Source organism: Barbus barbus (genome assembly GCF_936440315.1).
Source record: "Barbus barbus genome assembly, chromosome: 34".
NCBI lineage: Eukaryota > Metazoa > Chordata > Actinopteri > Cypriniformes > Cyprinidae > Barbus > Barbus barbus.
The window spans coordinates 17,401,637-17,427,552 of NC_136762.1; the positions used below are offsets into that span (position 1 = coordinate 17,401,637).

The 25,916-nt window shown below is 36.6% G+C and overlaps 3 protein-coding genes across 9 annotated transcripts; 1 reads left to right on the top strand and 2 right to left on the bottom strand.

Annotated features, from left to right (window-relative positions):
- Positions 1 to 480: 480 nt before the first annotated feature.
- On the bottom strand, positions 481 to 11,303 carry LOC306854278 (putative lipid scramblase CLPTM1). Its single transcript, XM_079392155.1, has 14 exons — positions 11,216 to 11,303; positions 7,421 to 7,542; positions 6,601 to 6,724; positions 6,297 to 6,455; positions 6,008 to 6,125; positions 5,744 to 5,829; positions 5,431 to 5,551; positions 5,076 to 5,320; positions 4,606 to 4,699; positions 4,318 to 4,508; positions 4,123 to 4,218; positions 3,891 to 4,026; positions 1,782 to 1,949; positions 481 to 1,692 (listed from the first exon to the last, which is right to left on the bottom strand). Exons 1-14 carry the CDS (start codon positions 11,267 to 11,269, stop codon positions 1,514 to 1,516), a joined length of 1,893 nt encoding a protein of 630 aa, XP_079248281.1. The 5' UTR covers positions 11,270 to 11,303; the 3' UTR covers positions 481 to 1,513.
- Positions 11,304 to 11,935: 632 nt separating this feature from the next.
- LOC306854506 (uncharacterized protein) lies at positions 11,936 to 17,748 on the top strand. Of its 2 annotated transcripts, none has more exons than XR_013782845.1 (6): positions 11,936 to 12,058; positions 14,509 to 14,549; positions 14,660 to 15,007; positions 15,739 to 16,008; positions 17,209 to 17,309; positions 17,430 to 17,748. XR_013782845.1 is itself a non-coding variant. In XM_079392600.1 (6 exons), the coding sequence occupies exons 1-6, from the start codon at positions 12,042 to 12,044 to the stop codon at positions 17,507 to 17,509; spliced, it is 807 nt and encodes a 268-aa protein (XP_079248726.1). In that variant the 5' UTR covers positions 11,936 to 12,041; the 3' UTR covers positions 17,510 to 17,745. The 2 variants fall into 2 exon arrangements, 1 of the variants encoding a protein (XP_079248726.1); XM_079392600.1 differs by having other exon boundaries at positions 17,259 to 17,309; positions 17,430 to 17,745.
- Positions 17,749 to 18,390: 642 nt separating this feature from the next.
- On the bottom strand, positions 18,391 to 24,349 carry LOC306854422 (perilipin-2-like). 6 transcript variants are annotated; one of them, XM_079392390.1, is made up of 9 exons: positions 24,272 to 24,349; positions 23,622 to 23,787; positions 23,434 to 23,485; positions 22,745 to 22,940; positions 22,573 to 22,655; positions 20,726 to 21,011; positions 20,028 to 20,212; positions 19,810 to 19,941; positions 18,391 to 19,016 (listed from the first exon to the last, which is right to left on the bottom strand). In XM_079392390.1, the coding sequence occupies exons 3-9, from the start codon at positions 23,461 to 23,463 to the stop codon at positions 18,639 to 18,641; spliced, it is 1,290 nt and encodes a 429-aa protein (XP_079248516.1). In that variant the 5' UTR covers positions 23,464 to 23,485; positions 23,622 to 23,787; positions 24,272 to 24,349; the 3' UTR covers positions 18,391 to 18,638. The 6 variants fall into 6 exon arrangements, with proteins under 6 accessions (XP_079248516.1, XP_079248515.1, XP_079248518.1 ...); XM_079392389.1 differs by lacking the exon at positions 24,272 to 24,349 and having other exon boundaries at positions 23,622 to 24,153; XM_079392392.1 differs by lacking the exon at positions 24,272 to 24,349 and having other exon boundaries at positions 19,810 to 19,902; positions 23,622 to 23,737.
- Positions 24,350 to 25,916: the final 1,567 nt, after the last annotated feature.

Genomic DNA, 25,916 nt, shown 5'->3' on the forward strand with positions numbered 1-25,916 from the left:
ACAGAGTAAAGTTATCTTCTATACATTTTAGTATATTTTCTTTTTCATGGCCCACGTTTTTATTTCTTGATAACACCACCACAGATAGGCAAAACGTAAGCTTTGTTTTTGCCCAAGATGGTGCTCAAACGTAAATCTGCTAGTTTATATTAGTTTATACCAAAACCAACCTATTCAAGCAATTCTCCTATTACTATTTTAATATTAATATATTATTTCATATTTCTTACTATGGTTATGGTCATTTTTCATGGGAAACCGCTAAACAGTTTTAAGGCAAAGAGATTTGTGCTAAACCAGAGGGGCAAGTATGCACTTCATATGGTGTAATCAAATGTTTAACTTTTCCCCTGATTCGTTAAGTGGTTTCGGTTATCTTTGCAAAATTTAACATTTTCCTTTGATACATATTTTTATGAGTCACCTTTAAAAAGCCAAATATGCAAATGCACAACTCTTGAGACATGAATAAAACAATGTCCAATTTAAACTGCACTTATGCTTTACTATAAACATGAGTGATCAAACTTTGGAACGTACCAACAAAAAAAAAGCCCAATCAATTCAGAAGTACGGCACCAAAAATAAAAGACATACCAGGCATTTCATCTCACGCATTCTTGGACCGTCGACGTGTCGAGTCGAACCGGACGTGACATGGTGGTCCAGCTGTGGAGTGTGAATGTAATGAAACTAGTTCTCAGTGAGAGGACTGGCAATTCAGCTATTGCTAGACAAGTTGACGTCAGCATGATTAAGTTTTACAAGCTGAGATGCTGTACAGTTTTAGAACATACAAAAAAAAAATTCAGAGGCTTAAAAAAAATCATATAGTTATTATTATTAATATTCTTATATATTAATACCTACAAGGCTGTTATTTCTTTTTTGTTCAAGTTTGCAACATCAATTCTTGTTTTAAAAACGTGAAAAGTCTCTGTCTTGCACACGAGTAGCGTTTGAACAGAATTGGCTGTTTTTTGTTTTTTTTCTTGGCCACCTCCGTCCTACACTACACAACTGCTTCCTGGTACCCCTTCACACATGGAATGAACAGAAAATAAGTATACAGAATCAGGAGACCAGCAAGGCTGCGTTGAGCCTCTTTTCCTCGCTCTTGTACTTCAAAAAACAAAATGATATGTACTGCAATCGCCCTATTCACTCCAGCCAATAGGATTTAATTACAGACCACCTAACCCTTCAAATTATTAGTGTTACCAACCCAAAAATATACAATACAGTACATCACATTTTACTTCACTTTGACTGCAAAAATATGGGAGATTGAAAAAGAATGATTTTAGGAAGTCTACATTAATGTTTTTTTTTTTCCTGTGGATCCCACACAAAGGAGGAATGCTGAACTGAACTCTTTTTTTTTTCCCTGCAGTCTTTTACGTAATACCATTAATCCAGTTCCCTTCCCTGACAATTAAACATAAATTCAGCCTTGAAGATGCCTTATCACACCTTCACAAGACCAGAGGGCAAAGGAAGGGGTTAAAAGGGGTTAATCATTCTTCTTCTCCCCCTCTGATTTATCTGTGATGGCAGCGGTTGTGTCAGCAGCTGCTGGCTGGGCTGGGCTGTCCTTGCTCTGGTCCACTCCACTGGTCCCGAACTCATTCATACGGTTGGGATCCACTCTGTAAATCCAGCGCTGATACAGATAGATGAAGAAGACCACATCTGTGGAGAAATGGTGGTACATTCAATATTATTAACATGACACTACACTGAAGCAATCATTTTGAGAAATACAAAGAATAAGCACGTACCATCTCTGAGACAACCTATTCTGTACATCATTGGCATCTTGATGACGAAGGCAAACAAGTCATCTATAAAGGTATTCAGGGCCTTGTAGGTGAGCATCCTCCAGGGAAGATGGGCTACGGACTTCATCTTGTAGTTGATGAAGAGCTGCGGTGTCATGGTGATGAACCCTTTAAGAAAAACAAAGCATTTTTAATTCAAAACATGACAAATTGATGGATTTTTTTTTTTCAGTTGGACACGTCATAAGAACTACTGAAAAGTAATAAGGATGTGGGAAACAACAATTTAAAATCAGTGGGACACCTGAACAACTAGTCTGTCTTGAGGACTCAGGGGTCATATATATATGTCATATATATATATATATATATATATATATATATAAGACTACTTTTAATATCATGCCAACGGAAAACTGCAGTGATCCTGGTGGGAAGCTAAAATGTTTGTTGCTCTAACGGCTGTGTTTAAATAAATTTACATTCTCAAATTTCCCTAAAATGTTTTTTTTTAACCATCCAAATGGTCTAAAAGCTCAGGCAAAGCATGTTGTCAGTATGCTAATTGAAACATCAGTTACTTAGTTAACCATTGTGAAGGATCTAGAAAACATTTGAATGAGTGGAAGACAGTGATTTGACAAAATATTTCTGAATGGAGAAAATATTTCTGTAAAGCTGAAATATCTGATTTCAGCACTAATAGCATCACCAAACAGAATTTCACACTAAAGTTCCTATAGCTCCTATAACAGTCAAGCATGGCATTAGCGACGCCAAAGTCATGGGGTTGATTCCCAGGTAAAAGTGTGACCTGATAAAACTGTGTATCTTGAATGCAAGGCAAGTCACTTAGAATAAAACAAGGTTTCTGTGGGTTTTATGCGGATAAATGTAATACAATTAAGTAAAGAAAACTGAAAAAAAAAAAAAAAAGTTTTTCCCGCAGCATTTTTCATCTTGTTTTCCAGTGCAAATGTTTAAAGATGAAAATGCCTTTACTTGAGAAGCAAAATGACAAGTCTCAAAATGAGTTCATGATTAAACAAGAACAAATATCTACCAATGGGCTCAGAAAAATCTACTTAATTAAAATGTAAAATAGTTTTTCATACCCCAATGACACTTATTCTTGTTTTAAGCGTAAACTCACTTCATTTTGCATCTCATGTACAATAAATCTCTCTTGATTTAAGGATATTTGTATTGGAAAGCAAGACAAATACTGAGGAGGATATTTATTTTTAGCAACATTAAAACAAAAATGTAGGTATCTAAGACTTTCTGTTCTGATTTAAGACCTTTTCAAGGCCTTAAAGGGATCGTTCACCCAAAAATGAAAATTACCCGAAGATTTACTGACCCTCAAGCCATCGTAGGTGTATACAACTTTCTTTTTTAGACGAATATTGTTCCGAGTTATTTTTAAAAATGTACTGGCTCTTCCAAGCTTTATAATGGAAGTGAATGAGATTTTGAAGCCCAAAAATTGCATCCATCCATAATAAAATGAGCTCTACACTGCTCCGGGTGTGTGTGTTCACTGCTGTGTGTGTGCACTTTGGTTGGGTTAATAATCTCTAGCTTCCGCTAACTGTCAGACGTGTTCACAAGAGAGTGGCGTTCCAGCAAATGACGTAGGATGTAGGTGTAGCATAAGCTCCAGTGAGAATATGATGGAGAGTAAATCATGGGACAAAGACCCACAGAAGCCCTGATAAAAGCATCTGCCCAACTGCATAAATGTAGAGTACAAACTAACTCAGAACATGGCAAAAAGCTATATCTGAGGGTTAAAACAAATTTTTTCTTGTTCCTTTCACTTTAAAATCCATTAAATATGAATGTGTGTCAACACGAATTCATGCCCCTCAGGCTAACGACTTGATTCCACACGTGACAGTGTGTCCTTGTAGACAGCGCTCTCTCTTTATTCTATTTACAGAACTGTAGAAAATCCTTTGGGCCTTGAAGGTTAAAAAGTGGAATTCCCTTTTGTGAGTTTTTCCTCAAGCATCTAGTCACTGATTTTAATTTGCCACAGACTCTGAGCATTTTAATGTTTATCAGAATGCAGCCACTGCAAACATGAAGTGAAGTTACACTTACCGAAGGTTAACAAGAACCCATAAAGCATACTGAGCACCCAAGAGTACCAGCCTTTGTGTTCCACATATAATAAGCTATAAACTGCATAGCACCCAAAGAGAGGGTACAACAGCCATGACAGATACTTAAAAGCCATCTGGGGAAAAAAACAAAACAGGCATTTCTCAAACTTTGAATAAATTATGTGTATTTGATGATTCACCTGTAAACTGCATCTTAAAAGGTCTCTTACGTCATCATAGATTTTTGTTGAAGACTTCACATATGTGGACTTGTCTTTGAATATCAATCGTGGGAAAATTCCAGCAATCCTATTCTCTCTGTCCAGCTAGAAAAAGAAAACAAGAATCAACATCGAGATCCAAGAATTCAAGCCTAGCCATTCAACTAAAGTCATCCAAAATGCCTGGCAGTGGCATCATCTCACCCTGACGTCCATGACTTTGGTAATCTTCCAGAAGTCGATGAGCAGGCCGATGAATACGCTGACCTGGACGACAAAATTGGTCTCGTTGTCCAGGATATAGAGCAGCACTACCAGAGACTGGAACACCCCAAATATGATGGAGCGCACAGACAGCCCCTCCAGAGACTGACGGCTGTTCCAGAACTGGATATCTGCAGAGAACGTGAAATGAGAGACGCCACACAGCTCAGACACCAAAACCCACAAGTCTCGATCAATTACCATACACATACATCAGTATTTATTTACCATTCTTGAAGGCCAAGAACTCAAAAATGCTGTGGACGATGGAAACAACGATGGTCAGTCCCAGGAGGTAGGGGTTGGTCTCAAGTAGAGCCACCTGTTGAGAAAATAAGTTTTTTTTTTTTTCTTTTAACAAGACATTTTAATGGCGTTTCTCAAAGTAGTTACATTGCTTGTAATCTTAACATTACATCACTAATTAATCGTCATGATTTAGGCTCAGAAGATTATCTGTTTGCTAAGTTGTGACTGTTTCGTGTCTAAGCGTCTACTCATTTCAATTGAAAATACAAAATATAATATAGCTTAAAAAAAAGAATATTGATTAAAACCAATTATCCATATAGTAATATTTATCTTCTATAAACATTTTTGACCGTCATTTGCTCTCAAAAATTGTAATGGTAAAGAAATCCCGATTCTCACTTGGAAATCTAAACCAATAAAAATATTTTCTTGAGTGCAGTACAAACCTTAACAGAATCCTGGTCCTCATCTGACTGCTCGTAAGTGTCCTCTCCCAGGAAGTTCCATGGAGAGCGGGCACTCTGGGCGGCATATAACTGCCAGCGCCACAAGGAGAGGGGGCAGTAGGTGAGCCGGAGGGGCAGATTCTGCAGGGTATCGTTTATGGAGTAATAGTCCTTCTGCAGGTTCCAGTAGTCATTGAAATAAATAATGGGATAGTAGTCTCCGTTCACTGCATCAAACTTTACATCTGAGAGGAACAAAAGTGCTCAGGTTAACCAGGGGTGATTCTAGATTCATCTATGGCTTAATAAGTCGTTTCAAAAACATAAGTTTAGCACCAAAACAAAAAAAACCTACGCTGGTCAAGAGGTGGGGGGACAGAGCCTTTCACCCAAGCTGTGTGATCGTCTACCATGTTGATAGTGAGGTTGGGATGCCAATGGGATATGATCTCCACAGGCCCATGACTCTCAGCCCGCTGGGAATGTACAAGCATAACAAAACTTCAGAAACTTCACAACATACATGTCCTTCATTAAAAAGGAAATCCCAGAATGCACAGGAATGAATGCCATGGGGAAGATGATGGCGGACAAACCAAGCTCAATACCGATTAACTTATTTCAATGAGGCAAATCTCAAATTAAAAATTTTTTTTCCAACAAATTACCTTGATCATTTCCGGATCAGCTTCGGTTTCTCCCGTCAACAGGTTCTTGGTCTTGAGGAACTTCCTCCTCTTGTACTTGTTGAGCACTGTTGAAGAGGAAGCGTGTGAAAACTGGCACTAGACTTTAAAGAGAGTTCACCCATGCACTGATAATGTGTTATTTTAGGCCTGCTGACACAGTCAAACGTGTGAGCAGCAAAAACACAAGTGTCACAGAGGTGAATGAGAGAACAAGTAATACAACCAAAAACTGGACACACTCACTTCGAGTGGCATGGACCGTGGACAGCCTGCGGTACTGGCCCTTGCGTTTGGGGTCTGGGTGGAAGCCACTCTTAGTGAAGTAAATGTGGATATATATAGAACCGTTGTGCTTCACACTCTGTACGAACAAACAGAGGCGGACTATCAGCAAATCATGCCAAAAAAAGTGTATTCTTGGATTTCGACAGTGCCGCCAAACATGTACAATCAAAAATCAATGTTACTTCTTACAAAACCATGCATGCCTCATCTATTCCATTCATATTTATAGAAAGCTTTTGTGTCCAACCTCAGAGAGGTCCAGCTCTTGGTAATGCTCATAGCAGCCATCTCCTGACTCCCCTGTGGTCCAATCTCCATAAACCAGATCTTGCTGGTACCAGAACAGTGCTTCTGTATTGTTAAAATCTGTAAATATCTCATTCTCAGAGATATATACATACAAATCCTGTGAAGAGACGGGTAACAGAGAATTATCCAAGCAGCTACAAACCAGATCTTACGAAGAATTTGGTTATGCGCTTGATTATATATCCTTGTTTATGTCATTATCAATGTAAAAGAAAGATGGGAAAGGTCTTGATTATGAATACCATAAGTGTGTCCTTGGGGAAGAGGTTTCGGCTGGGCAATCGTGGAGCTCCAGCGGGAGTGTTGGGATCTGGAGTTGATGGACCTCTGCGGAACCAGCTACTTATAGCCCAGATTATAAAAATCCTGGGTGATGCACAAACACAAGAGCAGACTCACGTTAGACTTCACCACTATGATATTCAGAAAACATAATCCCAAAACTCATGATGCAATACTGTTGCCTTACACTATCATCTATGGTACGAGACAGATTTTACTTCTTTTTGTGAATAACAGCCTTTAGCAGCCCACCTTAAATATGAGTAAAGTGAATTTATAGAAATATTACTGGAGAAGGTAATTACTGTAATTGTGACAATAAGATTTATATATTGCATAAGTATGAAAACTCAAGTTAACATAAAACCCCCTGACATCAATTAGTGCACCCAGAACAGCTCAAGAGTTGAGTTGCTTTCCTCTCACAGGATGTTTGTTGAGTAATACAGATCCTTAGGGCTTATACTGGGGTTGTTACAATATCAAAACTTCAGAAGGCAATTCCAGCCAAAGTTGATCATTCTCAAACCTATTTTGATACTACAGAAACCCCAGAGATGTCATTCAAATGCACTGAAAAACAGCAAACCTAGCACAAACACTATACCAAATTATCTATAATAAGTTACCAGTCACATCACTGACTTTTACAATGTTCAAAAACAAGCCACCTCTGTCAAATAAAGACCGAAGTGCAGAAGGTTCTTAAAGTACATATCAAGACAAGGAAAAAACAATTATAGAGTTAAACAATCATTTAGGTGCACAATAAGGACTCACCTGAAGAGGACACCTTTAATCACCTGCCAGGCATTGGGCTGCTGTTGCTGTTGTTGGGGGTCCTGTGCAGTCTCACCTGTCTGAGCTACCTGACCTGAGGCAGCTTCCCCATTACTGCTCACCTGCACAGAACATTTGTGATGAATAAAATTACTATATATAAAGATCTAGTATTCACGGTGATATAAAGATGGAACAGATCAGTTTCAGAGCTCTGATCCTTTTTTTTACCCACAGGTTGATTTCTTTTTGCTTCAGATTTTCAATTATAATTAACTAAGCAGAAAAAGGAAAGCAAAGTATTACAACTATAACTTTACATACTTGCAATTATTTTTGACTAGGGATGTGCAATTTGGGCAATTTCTTATTTCGATCATCGATAGGTTTCAAAAACTATTAATCGAGTACTCGGGGGGGGGGGGGGGGGGGGTATGCGGGGGGGCGGGTCATGGCCATAATGGAGATAATGAAAATATCTGAAGACTGTTATGAAAATGAATGTTAAAAATAAAAATAACATGAAAACATGTCTATGAAAACACAAACACATCATTAGATGTTAGATTATGATTATGATGCAGCAATGTTATTAAAAAAGCAGCATCTAAAAAAAGAATAGCTGCCTGAGGTGAAGCTGACTGTATGCCAATAAACTGAAACCCGTTCTATGACACTTCCTATGATATTAATCAGATAACTTACACACATAAACTTAACATTACAACTTGTATCACAAAAGGATGCATCTGCCAGTGAACTAAGTTACGCGCTATAGCGAGAGAGCGAGCTCCCGCCGTGATGCGCTTTCAACAGCGTGCTGAAACACGGCATGGACAGGATTTACCGTACTATAGATTTCACATTCAATAAAGTTCTCATTATAATGCTTATGTCATTAATGTTTATGGCAGATGTGCTATATTCTCATTTACATAATGAAGTGATTCTTAAAATCGCCTGCGTGTTTTCGAAGCCATATGAAGTAAAACAATTTTAATTGAAGTATGCCTACTGTTGAACAAATATGACGAAAAACATCACTGCTGCATTATTATAGGATCAGTATTTTTGAAAAAGAAATCTAAAAGTAATATGACCAACTCAAATAATATCAGGCATTTGAGCATGAAACTAAACACTGGTAATATGCAGCGCATTCAGCTGCATGTAAATAAATGTTAATATCCCAACGCATCCTATACTAGATTAATCAAATATGCATGTAGCTAACCCAGACATCACTACGGGACTTCAAAGCCAAGATGTTCTCTCTTCTCACGTCTATACTTTGAACCGCATGCTGTTGCAAGCTAAACAATCAGTGCTCAGGATGCCGCTATAACCAATCAGAAATATTTTTATTTTCCACGATCATCGTTTTCATGGCTGAGTACTCGCTGTTGCACATCCCTATTTTTGATAACCCAGTCTGACAGGATGCCAACTAAAAACCTGTACTGACAAAACAGGAAATAAAGTGTTCACAAAAACACAGATGATATTTAATTGCTAAATGTCATATTTACAAAAAAGATTTCAAAACCCCCAACTGCACTATTCCATCAAATGGGGGCTTTTTGCACAAAAAAACAACCCAAAAAACATTGACTCAGTCTAACAAAAAAGCTAAAGGTGACCAGTTTCAACTACGAGCTAGAAACAAAGATAATATGATTTACAAATTTATTTTCACAAGCTCATAAAGTGACTACTGGAGCTTACATCTAGCTTTGCAACGGTTCTAGCTTGTTCCTGTTCTTTTAATTGGTGATCAGCTAAAAGCAATTTGCCTGGGAAAATGATTTACATTCGACACACTACTGATCAGGGTAAATATTAAACTTAAATCTTTTTGATCATGAAATTACTTCTGACTGGATTTAGGTCCACTAAATGGAAGCAGAAGATGGGGATCTGATTTACAATGATTCTGGTTACAGTCCAGATGTCTAAAGATTAGAGATAACAGTTCTGAGATAATAAATCCAAAAAGGCCTGTCACCAAGATCGGGGATGGGATCAAAACATAAGGCCAAAAAATATTGAATACATAGTAGCTAATGAATAAGTACTAGTACTTAATGGGAAAGATACTAGTATCTAAAAAATAAGTACTAGTAGCATGAAAATAGATAATAGTACGGTTTATAGATTAAATGTTAAAACTGATTGCCATATGGTATTGAGGGTGGAGAGAGTGTTGGTTATTCACTCCCCCACCTACAATCCCTGCCGGACCTGAGACTCGAACCTACAACCTTTAGGTTACAACTCTCTATCCATTAGGCCACAACCGCCCAGCACACTTGCGTAGAGTATATTTCTAGAGTACATTCACTGTTAAAACCTCAAGCAGTGAATGTGGGCAGCCAGTCATTGTCAATCCTCATTCTGAATACAAGGTACCCCAGGGCTCTGTCCTGAGACCTCTATTGTATTGCATCCAAATAAAAGTCCGTTGTAGCTTTCTGATGACATGGTTGAGGTCACCCCAATCACAGATGATGGAAAGGCCTATCAGAAAAGGTGGAGATTCTGATGCTTTGTTGTCATGGTAATTTGTCAACAGAAGCAATTACACCCCCTCACTATTAACAGAGACCCCACCTAGAGACTGATTACCAGTGTACCAGACATGGGTGCAAAAACACATTTCAATTTGACAAAATGACATACTAAGGACATCAGACCAGTTTTCTGTGTTTCCCATAGAATTAACAAGCTTGAGATTTCAAAAGAAATGCTGGGAAACCATTATCAACTTGTTTACATTTGGCAGCCCACACTGTATTGGAAAAAGTTCAGTAAACCTGAGTAATGTTTATGATTGATACCACCTATATGACCTTTACAACCTGTGTAATTAGTAACCACAGGGTTATTCATCCAAATAAGTGAAGCTAACCTTGCTATCAAAGCTACTTAATCCAGCAGCAGGCCAATAGCAAGCTCTCACTCTTGATCTGCTAAACTAAGGGTTTAGGTCTAACTCCGCCAAAAATAATTAACCAAAGTCTTCATGTTCACTAGAAAATAACCGCAGGAGGCATGACTGCAATAAATCTCTGAATGAAAGCACATCTCTAATAGCAGGACTGATCAAACCTGACTTAAACCAATTACCAAAATAGCTGACTGCATGCTATAGCCTAATCATTACAAAACTTCTCACCACCACTACAGTTCCTCTGTCTACACAAAGACACGTGCTATTTTGTCACTATAAGGTCTAGCTGGCGGATTAATAAGATTGCACAATACTGCCATCTTTAAACTGCTTTGACGTGAAGCTAACAGAAGAGCTAGGCAGCTAGTTAGCCGGCATGCTAACACTGATCAACTCATAACACTACGTAGATCAATATCTGAAGAGCCGTCTGTAATCGAGGCTGTTTCTCAAAGCCTAGACAGCGTTTAAGGGCATCAAAGACGGGTTCAAACATGATGATGCCCAAAAATACTGTCAAGGAAAGCAGCAGTATGCTAGGCTTTGAAATACAGTCTGTGTGATAGATAAACTGAATAAATTAAGCTTTGTTCTGTTTTGTAAAAATGAGATGTGCCGGTAAAAATAAGCCACACAATCGGACAGACCCTTCGTGACTCAGGCAGCATTTCTGCCCCAATGCAGGCTAAATTAAAGGGGTCGCTGATTCAAACCGACTATCTGGTTTTCTTCTTTAAAACTGACACGAAACAAGAATTTACTTTCGTGAACGTGTGGACTATATGAAAGCTGTTCGTTGACACGTCCATTTGAAGGTCACACTTTATCATTTCGGCTATTCTTACCTCTCCGTTGCTTACGGATAACTGCTGTGTTGCTTGGGTCTCCTGCGCCGCCATCTTACCCGTCTCTATCGCACACTGTAATGTGGTGGGATGCAATCTGAAGTATCGCGAGATTTTCTGTTTGGGAACTACTACATTTCCGCGAAACGGTTCGTTAAAAGAACCGGTTCAAAAACATAATGAATTTTGTTATAATTAATAATGAGTATAATGAGTAATAATAATAATTATATATATATATTTACATGTCTCAGTTCATTTTAGTGATTCCATGAGTCAGCTCTTATATAAATGCACACTTTATTATTATTATTATTATTATTATTATTATTATTATTTAGATTAGACTTGTTTAAAAAAATATAAATTTACTTCCCTTTTCTTAAACAGCGATGTGATTAAATCATTTAGATCTTGAAAAATAAGTTCATGTGTATTGCCTTTCTCCAATATAATAATAATAATAATAATAATAATACTTGATAAAGACATAGGCTAATTACATCGGCTAAGTATTACAAAAATCTTAAAAACATTTAAAAATAAAAACTTCACATTTCTCAAATCTAAAATCAAAATCCTTCATTAAATAACACAAAACGTTTAATACAATGTCTATTTCCACAGATACACGAAATGAGATAAAATACAATATAAAAACTAAATCTCACAAATATTCCGATGAAACTGTAACCTGGCCTTTATATAACCTCAAGTTTCGTTTTTGGGAAATTGAGAGATAGGCTAGTAGGCTATATATTCGCTGCTGAGCTGTTTGCACTCATTCTACATCTCTGGCAGCATCAGGAGCCGACACAAATGCAAGATGGACAGAAGTAACTGGTAAGAAAAGTATTTAATAGCAAGACAGAAGAAGGTTAGGAGATATTCTGAAGAAATCTATGTTGCATTCTTTTAGGGATAAAAGAGGTTTATCAATAAAAACGGTGAGGTTAATAGATATATAATCATGAAAACAACAATTAATTAGCTTCTTGTCCTCCAGATATCCATGCTAACGGACTGTTATCAAATATATTAAGGTCTTGTTTGTTTGAGTCTAGACTGAGGTCTGTGGAGTTTAAGTTTCGTTTCGCCGAACAGCGTGGAGTCTGAAACTGAGACGGACATATGGCAAGCCGAATTAGCCTTAAGTCGTCATAATTGCGTTTTAATCATAAGAACTAGTAAGAACGCCAAAATTCAGTTTTTAATAGTAAACAATCACGATTACAGATCTATTCCAATACGAGTCACAATTATATTCTGAGAGATCTATAATAACATTTTTACTAGTTAGCTAGAATTCAAGAGCGCTACAATAAAATCTTTATTAATCCTATGTTTCCATAGAATTCCATCTGTTTTTCATTACAGAGCACTACAAATTAATTTTTACTTGTGTAAATTGCAGTTAGAGAGCTCAATTCGTACTTTAATTATAGTCAAATTTGTAAAAACACATTAAATATATGTTTAATTGCAAAGTTCCGTAATTATGATAAAATTTAATTAATTGTTATTAGAGTTCTCTAATTGGATTTTTGAGTCTACTAATATCAATTGATATCAATTTGACGTCAAATGTTATTCAAGACTTGATCAAGATGCTGTATAACATCATTTTAAGGTCAGTTTGGACAGCAATTTCATCCAGTGGTAATTGGGTGAACATATGAAGTTAATACTCACAAATTGGTGTATATGCTGGCCAATGTGTTTGACATTTAATTTACATCAAATTAATGTCATGGTTTAGACGCCAAATTGATGTCATATTGGCATCAGTGATTTGTGTGTTTGATTGATATTTAATGCATTATATTAATTCTTTGTCAGCCTGATTAAGTAAAAACTTTTCTTAACTGGGGCCTCGGACAGCATCGATTTGCCACATCTCCATTCGAAACGTGTCCCAAAATCAAACTGACGTCAGAAACTTGATGTTCATTTCACATCATACTCATGTCCTTTCTAATGCCCATTCAATGGCAAAGCTTTCTCTGCTGTTTAATACCACACCTTGGCGCTATGCTAGTATTGACAGGGGAGCTTCTGCTTCAAAAGCATTGACAATCCTAAAACAGACTGTGACATTGTGTCCAGCTCATCTTCTGTCACTCTCAGGTGGATACATGGGTAAATTTGAACACTTTATTATTATTTCTGGTAGTTTTTTTTTTCTTCTTTTCTTTGCATGCCTACCACGTGGTAGAAAAAAGATGCTTTCATGACATTTTCCACTGTAGCACGCATGCGACACATGTGTGTGACACACAACCGCTTTTTTGTGTGTGAGGTTAATCCATGGCACACTGCCATTTCACTATGGTTGTACTCCATTTTGCAGTTAAAACTCTTCAATTCACTGTAGGTAATGTGTAATGTCATGGAATTTGGCCAGTTTTGGATTAAACAATCAGGAAGTATCACTGCACAGCTAATCAAATTCAGACTGTGATATGGACTAATGTCAGTAATTATTCATCTGTTGTTCTGCGATCTTTGTTCAGAATCAGAATAGGTGCATTTCTTTTTGAATTTACATTTGTATTATTGATTTCAAGCTTGTTGAATAAAACTTTTCTTTCATTGCATTGATTTTTTGTCAATATTTTGGTGGTCGAAAGAACATCAGTGTGTGGATGTCAAATGGACGTGAAGTTTTTGACATCAGTTTGATTTGCATTTTTGACCTGTTTTTTTGATGCCAATGTTGGATGTCAATTTGATGTCTTTTTAACATCAAGGTGGCCGCTGGGTTAACAACTGAATTAGAGAACTCTGCAATAGCATTCTAACAACAATTAAATTAGAGATCTGTCTAATTGTAATTCTTACTAAGAACAATTGAATTAAAGAGCTCTCTAACAGAAATCACACTGTAACAACAAGAGCTATTAATTGAATTAGAGAATATTACAATTGTATTTTTTCTAGTCACAACTGAATTAGAGATTGCTCTAATCTAAATTATTAGTAGGAACTATATTGTAGAGCTCCACAATTCAGTTGTTACTAAAAATGCAACAGCAGAGCTCTCTAATGCAATTGTTACTGGTAGGAATTTAATTATAGATCTCTCTAATGGTAATTGTTACTAGTAACAATTAAATTGAAAAAGTTCTCAAACTTAATTGTTACTAGTAAAAATGCAGTTATATTAAAAGCTAATTTGGCTTGCCATATAGAGCACTATTCAATAGAACACCTTGTTCTATTAAATGTAAACCTTGTTGTCTTGAGACTTGGCTCCGGTCTCAGTAATTGTAATTTATAACATTTCTTCTCAGGATTTCAGCCTTTCTGATGCTGTGGCTTCTTATTTGTGTCAGTAAGTATACAATGACAATGACAAAAATATGCCAACTTTTTCATTTATTAGCATTTTGCCCTTTATTTTAATGTCAAATAATGTGTATTTTATCTAACGTGTCCCTATAGGCTCCTCTCCCCTCTCAGTGGTTGTCCATACATCATCAAGGGTCGGTCTGCCAGCTGTCCTGCCTTGTTCTGTGGCATCAGACCTGGAATCTGATCAAAAGCGTCACATACAGTGGCAGACTATAAGCAATTCGGTGTTTGAGCGAATGGGGCAGGAGCAGTTTCAGGGGGAGGATTATAGAGGCCGGGCGGATGTCCCAGAGGAACTGCTTGTGAGGGGAAACTGCTCTCTGTTCTTGCAGGATGTCAGATTCAGCGATGAAGGAATTTATGAGAGTTACTTGGTGGTTGGTGAATCGAGTATCAAGAACCGAATTTTCATTCAGAGTGTCCAACTTGCTGTTATCGGTGAGGGCACTTTAACACTAACATGTCTCACTTATAGCAGTTTTAAATAATAATCTGTGTTTGGTACAAGTTAAGTTCAGTCGACATCACTTGTATTGTAATACACTGAAAAACGGTGACGACAGTTTTCACTTAGAAATTGACTTAAAGCCTAAAATATTTAGAAAAATCTTTACAGCTCACATAACAAACACATGCTTTAGTCGAAGAATTCATGTAAATTCTTTTATAAAATTATAATCTTAACATTTTTCCTTTTAAATCCTCCAAAATTTGGTTTTACTACATGACCTCATCTTTTGCAAGTTGGAATTATTATTATTATTATTATTATTTGTAATAATTAACATAATGCCATAAATACTGTTGATTTAGTTTAATTTATATTGAACCTGGAATATTGCTTTAACATGCAGTATAAATCAGGGATTTTTTTAATATAATTAGTTTTGTCATTTTTATTCGTTTTTTATGTTTATGTTATTTTTCTTTTTAATTTATTTATTCAGTTTTAATTTGTTTGTTATTTCATCACAATACGTTAAACTAAATGAGAATGAGAAATGCTGCCTTTGATAGAAAATAAAAAGTGAATAAAAAGTTAAAATAATTGTATTTCACGTAACGAACATTTATTTATTTTTTTATTTTTAGTTAACTATATTAACGCACTTTTAGTTAACTATAATGACTAACTCTAAATTGATGCTTTGCTCCTCTTCCCGTGGTAGATCACAAGGACATCAAACGTGTGCAGACTGGGGAAGAACTGATCCTGGATCTGCACACACATCAAGCCGAGCAAGTGATTTTTCAAAACAGTGATGAAACCGACTGGACAGTCCTGTGGCAAAAAGATGCAGTCATAAACAAGAAAGGTCATCTTAAAAAGAGAGACAACAAGTTGATTCTCAGTCATGTTACGGCCTGCAGAGCTGGAACATACAAAGTTCTTGACTCAGAGGGTTTGGCTCTCAGCACAGTGAAGGTCACAGTTACAGGTTGGTCACTTTTGATGAGTATTATGTACTGTTATGTACTGTCAAAAATCCAACTTTTGTTTTGTTATACAAACTCTATTTTCAAAAATGTTGACTTTACATAAAATATTAATTATCTCTATGTAGTGCTTTTAAGTCTACTTTGTTGTAAAAGTTTATGTGGTGTCACCATTCGAGTGATTAGTGTTTTCTTTTGTGGGTTTCTTCCATCTCAGTAAGATCTTTCTTTGGTGAATGAAAGTCATCGTATAATCTTTTTAGTTTGCTCAACAAACGGATACCCAAGTAAAACAAACGAAAAAGTTCTACATCACTATTACGTAATCAATGCTTATATTATAAAATTAAATAAAATGAATTTTGAGTTTATTTTCAAGTTGAACTTCTTATTTTGTGTTTGAAAGCACAGAGCAAATGTAATTTTTTTAAGCTGATGCAAAAGCTGTTCTTTAAGTTGAGTAAACCCAAACAAGCTGGTTTTAAGGCAGTTTTAGCCTCTAGCCCTCTTCATTTAGGGGTTGAAATGTAACTTTTTTAGATTCAGTAAAATCAATGTAATATGTTTTTGTTCAATATTTTTTCTTTTGAATTTTGAGAGAATTTTATGGTACTAATTAATATTTATGCAATAATTATGATCATTTCCCAATTTTCCCTCATTGAAAACAGTACAATTTTATTTTTCTAATAGCTTTTTATTATTTTTCAATCAAAGCAGTATTTCATGTTAAAATATTTAAAATCATATTTTTGAAGGCAGATTAGTGCCATCTGGTGTGAGTAAAAAAGAAAAAGATATGTAATGCCATAGTGTGACCACTAGATTCCTATATAGCTATATATAAAGAATTATTGATTTTACACATTTGCAGAAACTTGCTTTGTGTTGCAGTCACACCAGTTCCTGTTTTGCATCATGACTGATTTGTAGTTTGCACGACCAAAAGATTATCTCAGTTTTCGCATTGTTTCATATTTCCCATTTATTTCCAATGTTGGTCATTTTTGGCCTGGAAGGAGTCAAGTGTGACATTTTTGTTGTTGTTTTGTTGCTGTTGATCCTTTAATATATCCAAAACATGTCCATAATTGTTTGTGTTCACAAAGCTAATGCGACAAAAGATTAATCAAAAAAATTAAAGATTTCAAAATGCAAAATGTTTTGGCCCAGAGGTTTACATTTTTCCTGATTTCTTACAGAGTGGCCAGTTGTAAGACTTTGTTCATCTCAGTCTTTTTCTCAATTGTAGAACCTGTGCTACCAAAAGAAACAGAAACTCTGCAAATAAACTCCGCATTAGGTAAGCTGAAGACAAATAGTCGTTACTTGACAAGCTAATGAAAACATATTAAAACATATCTTGACTGTTTCTTACAGTTTTGATCTTTATTGTCATTTTTTCCCACTTTTTTCACTTCAGGTAAAGCTACAATGAGTATGACACCTCTAAGCCTCATTACTCTTTTCCTCACATTTAATCTAATGCTACAAATTAATTGAGATTGTTTTGATTTTAACTGTATTTTTCATCTTGCTTTTAACTGAACTATTTTAGCCTACATTGTAAAGAAAGGTGGAAATCAATTGTGAAAAGAGTGTTGTTTTAGATACTGTCTTGTAATGAAAGCTCACAAATGTGTGAATACCTGAAACCTGTGTGTGATACATTTGAAGTGTTATTTTATGTACATTGACTTATTAAAATTATTTTAAATTGTAGAGTTAATATATATACTAAATAAACAAATAGCAAAATATAAAGGCTTTAACTGTTTGATTTTTAGATATTTGAACATTTCAGTGATCCTGATTTAGATTTATCAAAAAAATGCTTTTAGATTAGTAGAAATGTGATGCAACTTCATGATGCAAAAAAAAAAAAAAAAGATCATCAGCATATATACTTTTATTATTGCTCAAATGCATAGCATGAGATTAGAGTAGATTCATTAAAATCTATTAAAATTGCTGACACAAAAATCATAGCACACATACATCTCAGAGACGTCTGTTTTATGTGCGTGTTTACATCTGGAAAATTAGAATACTATAAGTTAAATAGACATTTAGAAAATGTCTTTAAGACATTTATGATTCAGAATGTATGTAAAACATTTTAAAGACGTTTATCAGATCTTTGTACAGAGCAGATGCTTTCCAGGCATCTTGCAGACGTACGTACTGTATGCTATCTGGGCAGTATATTTCTTCACCCTTGTTATATTTCAGATGCATGGTGGACCTATTAATGATGTCTTAATCCATTTTATCTAAAATATTGTATTTAGCAGAAAAAAAGACATTGTCTAAGTGAAAGGTTTAAATAAAAATATTATCAAAGTGAAATTTCCATCCTCAAAACAACACACAAGAAGAATATTGTAAATGTATTATTTTATTAGAAATGTACAAAAACAATAAAAAGAGTGTGTAAAAAGGCACTATTTATACCTAAAAAGATTAGGCATATGCAGGTTTAAAATAGTAAAGAAATATTATTTGTTATAACTATCACAGAAAGCATCACTGCTTTCAAAGTAGAGAAAGATTTTACTGGCAGGAATGAGTGACTGTATGTGTATTTGTGAGATAGAAACAAATGGTTAATATTCTGAAATTTCATCGGTCTTCATTCAGTGACTCGAAGGGTCCTTGGTTTGTCACATTCGGGGCCATTTGCAGTCCCGCGTTCTGCATGTGGGTAAAATGGACCTACTAGCCAATTGAGAGGTGTATTGTTGAGCAGGTAGTCCATGACGTTATCCATGGAATCTCTTATTCTGCTCAGCTGGGATCGACTGGTGGTGAGGACGCTGCTGGACAGATCTCCTATAGCGGCAGCCTTACTGAAGCTGCTGTAGATCTCCATGGCGGAGTGGCTGACGGAGACGGCCTGGACCTGGATGTTCTGAGGGAGACCTTTGAGACTGGACACCAAGACCAGACATGTGCTCTGGAGTTGCTGGCTGAGGTTGTGGGCAATGGTCAATGTGCGCGACTCAATTTGCTGATTGAAAAAAACAATTGCAAAAGAGAAAATAAGAAAATTAGGAATATTCAATCATGTAGCTGAATTTCATGTTTCTAAGAACATTCAATTCAGATTGTAGTTGTAAAATAATTTCCAGTAGGGCTGCACGATATATTGAAATAAAATCCACATTGTGATACGGCTTAGTGCAATTGTCAAATCACCCAGATTGCGATTTAATTAACTATATTTGGCGTCAAAATAAAAATAAATAAATTTAAAATTCAGTATTTTAATTTTACAGTAAAATAAAATACATTTGATTACCTTTTTTTATTTTACAGTTCAAATGTTATTAGAATATATTTCTTATCTTGTTTTATATATATTCTTTAATAGTATATTTTTAAATAAAATCATAATGTATTGTGAATATGGCCTAAAAAACTGAAGTAAAAATATATATTTTTTTAATTTTTGGGTGTACTTTGAAACAATTTTCACACATGAATTTAGTATATTTCACAAATAATTACAAAGAAATGGCTAGTAACACTTTGAATCAAATGTGAAATTTTGAAGTAAAACGTACTGTGATTTAAGTACAGGTTTACATATCTTTCTGCCTTAAAATGATTTTGGCATTAAAAAAAATCTGAATAAGATGTAATTTTCCAGCATTTTTTTTTTTATTATTTTTATTTTGCACCAAAAAAAAACAAATAAAATATAATAAATCTGGTGAAAATTCACAATATATATTGCAAAACACCAAATTGTTGCAGAAATCGTGCAGCCCTAATTTCCAGTCATATGATATCTCAGATACCTCAGCTTCGTTGTCTGTGTCCTTCTCATTTTCTTCTAGACCGTGAGAGACAGTCTTCCAGCCCATCACTGAACTCAGTTTCTCATGTAGCTTCTGGTTAGACACATCAAAATTATTGCGGGAATATTCAATCTAATAAAAAAAACAAAACAAAAACATGATATAAGAATATTTTGACAGTTATCATAGATCTCTGAATGAATCTCAGATCAACTTACTAGATCCATGGTGTGGTTTAGTTGAGATATGGACTCTTGGCTGCGTTGTATGGCATTACGAACTTTACCTACAGCCCTCTGGTAAGCCCTGTCCCGGACTTTGCTGGAGAGAGACCCTAGCCGTATGTAGTAACTGAGCGGATCACTGTTATTTTCCAGTCCTTCGGAGTTCTTCACTACACTTTCTGAGAGAGATTAAGCAGAGAAACAGGACAAAGAAGCAACTGTTAGATTTGAGAATTTCCATTGCCGTTTAATAAAGATTAGTGAGGCTCTTGAGACAAAACATTATTTCAGATTGCTAGTCAGGGGTCTCTTTGAGATGTTCCTAAGTCTAACGTTCCACTCATGAATAGAATTAATATTTCTTTTCCAGGAAAATGTAATAATTCCTAGGCCTATTTGATGCTTATAACAGAGCATACAGTATGGATATTCTTTCAATGTAATTTAAAAAGGCATACCTCATATCACAAGAACATCACAAGACATGCAGTTCTCACAGCACTTATGTAAGAGTCTCAATATATATATGTACAGATATTTATGCGTTTTTATGAATATTTTTTCCCCTCTGATATATGTCACAATAGGAAAGAAAATCTATCACAACTTTAAGCTGAGCAACTTTAAGTCAAAATCTAAATATCAGCAAAATATCCTAGCGCCAGTGGACCCGGTCCATCCCTTATCCTCACCTCTTTCCTCCTCCGTTTCAGGTAAGAACTGCTCCAGGAGAGTCTCAGATGTGCTTAGTGCTGTGTCCACGCTGCTGCTCATCAGTTTGACCACCCTGCTCTCCATCACCGTTTGGACTCCACCGCTCACCACCGTCTTGGTCTTCTCTATGCTGTCCTGTACTGCTCCACGTGTCCTGTCCGTCACTTCACTGAGGGTGGAGGAGACAGACTCCTTGGCACCGTTCATGGTACCGCTGACGGCTTCCTTAGCTCCTGTCACTGCCTCTTTAGCACTAGCGACGATCTGAAAGAGAAGAACACCATTAGAGCAGTGCTTGGAGAGTAGTGCTGTCAAACGATTAATGGCATCCAAAATAAAAGCTTTTGTTTACATAATGTGTACTGTGTATATTTACTATGTATATATAAACACACACACACATACAGTATATTTTGAAAATATTTACATGTATATACACTTATATTCTTATATTTTGTATTGTATATAAATATATTTAATCTATAAACATAACATTTTTCTTAAATATATACATGCATGTGTTTGTATTTATATATACATAATAAATATACACCGCATACACACATATATTATGTAAACAAAAACTTTTATTTTAGATGTGATTAATCGTTTGAAAGCGCTATTGGAGAGTGGTGACCATGTCTACCAACTCGTGAATTGAAAAACCCCATTATGAAAATCCTATAGGAAAATATTGAGGGAACCCATGGTTAAGAAGTCTTCCCGGTTTTGACAGCGATCATTTGATCCAATCAAATCCCAATAAACAAAATCAAGTTGTTCGAGAAGCTGTTTTCACCATTACAGTAGGTAAGAAAAGAAGATTGCAACTTCCATTTAAATAAAGATAAGCGATCTACTGTACTAATGTTTCGGATGTTATAAACCAAAATGCTATAAAAAATATTTACGCTATAAAATGAAGCACCTCTAACAGTTCAGCAAATTTAAAAGCACATTGAGAGTTGGTCATGTTCCTATTTAGCATAAAGCCAAGCATCTAAACTTTAATATGACACCTTTTTTGTTTTGGTCAAGCAAGTGGTTATGAAGTAATATGAGGATAACTTTGGAGCGCCTCTTGTCGGCTCAGTACTGTTAAAGTCACCATGAAATCAAAATGAGTAATTCTTGGTAACTCTTCCTTCACACCTAATGCTGTTGTGATGTTATCCTGATCAAGATTACACTGTGTTCATTCATTGCGCCTGGTTTCTCCAAGGTTTTTTTCATCCATTTCTGTCACCTGATAGAGTTTGTGTTTCTTGCCTATTGGCTTGATTAGTTAGGGTCAAAAAGACACTTAATATTCAGTAATATCATGGATTTGACAGCACTGACACCATCAGGAAAACAAACCTTAAACTGGATTGCGCTGAATAATGGCACGGTTGTCTTCCGTAGAGCTGCTTTTATAGCTGAATCAAATTTGTTCATAATTCAACATGCAACATCAACACTGTTTTTGAGCTAAATCAACACTGAATTGACTCGAGCTGAATAACAACAATACTGTCTTCAGTTGAGCTGCTAATTGCCGAATTGAACTTGTTTCATAATAAATTAACTTTACACAGTTATTGAACTGAACTGAACTGACTGGAGCTGAATAACGACACTATTGTCTTGCAACAGCTGCTTTATAGCAGATTTTTGACAACCACTCATTGAGATCTCAGCAAAAGCCAACGAAAATGATCCAATCAATTCATGATAGACAAAACCAACAAAACCCACTTAGATATACATCACAGTAGGGAAGAAAAAATTATTGCAACTTCCGTTTCATGCCCACTTTAACATTTAGACAAATATTACGTAATACCTGATCAGATGGCTTATGTAGGATCGGCAGAGTCTTCTCTATCTTATCCAGTCCTTTGCATGCCAGGTCATTAGCCATAGAGACTACACAGAGACAGTAACTTTTAGTAAATAAATACATATTCACACTAAAATCAGCCCTGATCTTAACCTGCAAACAACAATCAGCTTACTCTGAGGCTCTAGCTTGCCAATGATTGGTGAAGCACTGTGAAAAGCAGCTGAGGTTATGGATTTCACACCACTCTCAGCCACCTCACACACAGACTTCAAGTACGGATGGTTGTTCTTGGTGTTGCAGTACACATTTGACACCAAGTCATAGGTGGAAATAACCAAGGGAAGGTGAACTATGCGTTCAACCACATTCTAGAAAGGAACAGACAGGAATGAACAGATTAATTGACATTCTAATCAACAAACATATACATTTATTTAGAAATATGTTAATAGAATTAATAATAACCCTGGATAAATAGTAACCCTGGACCACAAAACCAGTCATAAGGGCCTTTTTTTTATTTTATTTATACATCATCTGAAAGCTGAATAAATAAGCTTTCCATTGATGTATGGTTTGTTAGGATATTTGGACAACTATTTGAGAATCTGAGGGAGCAAAAAACAAAAATCTAAATACTGAGAAAATCGCCTTTAAAGTTGTCCAAATTAAGTTCTTAGCAATGTATATTACTAATCAAAAATTAAGTTTTGATACGGTAGGAAATTGATCTTTACTTAATATCCTAATGATTTTTGACAAAAGAAAAATTTATCATTTTGACCCATACAATTGCTACAGATATACCCATGCTACTGGTTTTGTGCTCCAGGGTCACATATGAGGATTAAAATGGCACACCTGGTTATTCACAGCATCCACAGAAGCCATGTCACTATAGTTAGCAGAAAATCTGCAAAATATCAGTCATAGCAAATGATTTTAGTGTCAAATGATTACGCTGTCACAGCAAATCTGAACCCAGTAAACAACATTAAAAAATCAAGAGGTTTAAATATCAGCATAAGAATAATGAAAAATATCTTTACCTGTTGTGCTGTCTGAGGTTGCAAACAAAACTCCCGAGCTCACTCTCAGTTGCTGTAATGAGGACTGAGCCACTGTTCAGGATTTTATAGGAACTGGAAGGATCTCTGGTGAGAGACTGTAGGTGACGTAATGACGACTGATGTAGTCCAAAGGTCGGGGATTTCACTGTATGACATAAACAGTGTTTACAAAGATCGGTTAGACACAATTTTCTGCTACTTCTGTAACATAGAGAACATTCACAGTTCACGCCTGAAACAATTGTGACTTGTGAAGATTTGAAGAATTACTGAAACTAGCATCTGACACACTAATGCAGCAACTTCCCGTTTTCCTGTCTTAATAACTGAGTAATGTCGGTGAAAGTTCACGCAGAGTCAGTTCAGGTGCAATAGGGCACATAACTATGATCGTTTGCGCTTTACTTATCAGAAGTTCATCGTCACAAAGCACTTTGTCATCTGTCTGACACCATCATCATCATCATCATCATCATGATCACAGTGGACGTGCTTCAACATCAATGTGTCTACTTATACTACGCCCTTAAAGTATGTAGCCTACTGGTAGTATGTACCAAATGGGTGTTTATAAAAGTTCACATTGACGAAATATAACACGGATAACAATAAATAAATATTTTTTTTACCAGGTCAAATGTTGATTATTAGTAACTCAAACCCCCTTTTTGTAAACCTCTCTACCTAATGGTCGATCACGTGCATCCGCCACGTTTGTAGTTTTTCTAACGCGTTTTACACGTGTTTGTAGTTCTGGACCGAATCCTTTGCCAAAGCCCAATAGATTGTGGGCAGTTTTAGCCATTAGAGTGTGCACGGATCCACACTTCAAAAATCGACCTGAAATAGTAGACTATCCGGGGACTTTTGGCATACTCTTTTCAACATACTATGCTTTGGGACACACTTATTGGAATCTCACATACTATTTAGTCAAGTCAAGTCAAGTCTGCTTTATTGTCAATTCTTCCACATGTACGGCACATACATACAGAGAATTGAAATTGCGTTACTCTCAGACCCTTGGTGCATACAGTTAACATTAAACACTGACAGTAGACGTTCAAATACAGATAAATACAGTTTAAACATATGTACATACAACTATACAGATATGCAAATGAGGACTTTGTAGAAAAACAAAGATATAGATAAAGTGGCATAAGGCACATGGCAGGTCCTGGGGATGTGGGGAGCTGGGGGGGGGGGGGGGGGGGGGGGGTCGTAGTATCAGAGTTCAGTGTTGCATGGGGTAAAAGAGGGGAGGGGGGGAAAGGACGGGAGGGAGTTCAGCTTCCTGACAGCCTGATGTATGAAGCTGTCCTTCAGTCTGCTGGTCCTCGCCTGGAGCCTCCGCCGTCTCCTCCCTGATGGCAGCAGACTGTAGATGTCCTGGAGGGAGGGGAGAGAGACACCAACGATCTTCTCAGCTGCTCTCACTATGCGTTGAAGTGACTTGCGGCAGGATGCGTTGCAAGCGCCATACCACACAGTGATGCAGCTAGTTAGGATGCTCTCGATGGTGCCTCTGTAGAAGGTGCACATAATGGGGGTCGGGGCTCTGGCTCTTTTGAGTTTGCGGAGGAAGTAGAGACGCTGCTGTGCTTTCTTGGCCAGTGCTACAGTGTTGTTAGTCCAGGAGAGGTCCTCTGTGATGTGCACACCCAGGAACTTGGTGCTGCTCACTCTCTCCACAGTCGCACCGTTGATGGTCAGAGGGGCATGCTGAGTGTGTACTCTCCTGAAGTCAACAACAATCTCCTTCGTCTTCTCCACATTCAGAGAGAGATTGTTGTCACTGCACCACCCGGCCAGGCGGCTCACCTCGCTCCTGTAGTTTGTCTCATCTCTGTTGCTAATGAGACCCACCACAGTCGTGTCATCCACAAACTTAATGAAAAGGTTGGAGTTGTGTGACGGTGTGCAGTCGTGGGTCAGCAAGAGGAGGGGGCTCAGTACACATCCTTGGGGGGCCCCAGTGTTCAGTGTGATGGTGCTGGATGTGTTAATGCCGACCCGTACTGCCTGAGGTCTCCCTGTCAGGAAGTCCAACAGGCAGTTGCACAGAGAGGTGTTGAGCCCCAGCTGGACCAGTTTGTGAGTGAGTTGTTGAGGGATGATTGTGTTGAATGCTGAACTGAAGTCTATGAACAGCATCCTGACAGATGAGCAGCATCCTGACATATGAGGATGGATAGTATGAACATTGGGACGCAGGGACTGTCATTAAACACATGGCAAATTCATGAGCAAATAAGAACAGGTAAAAACAAA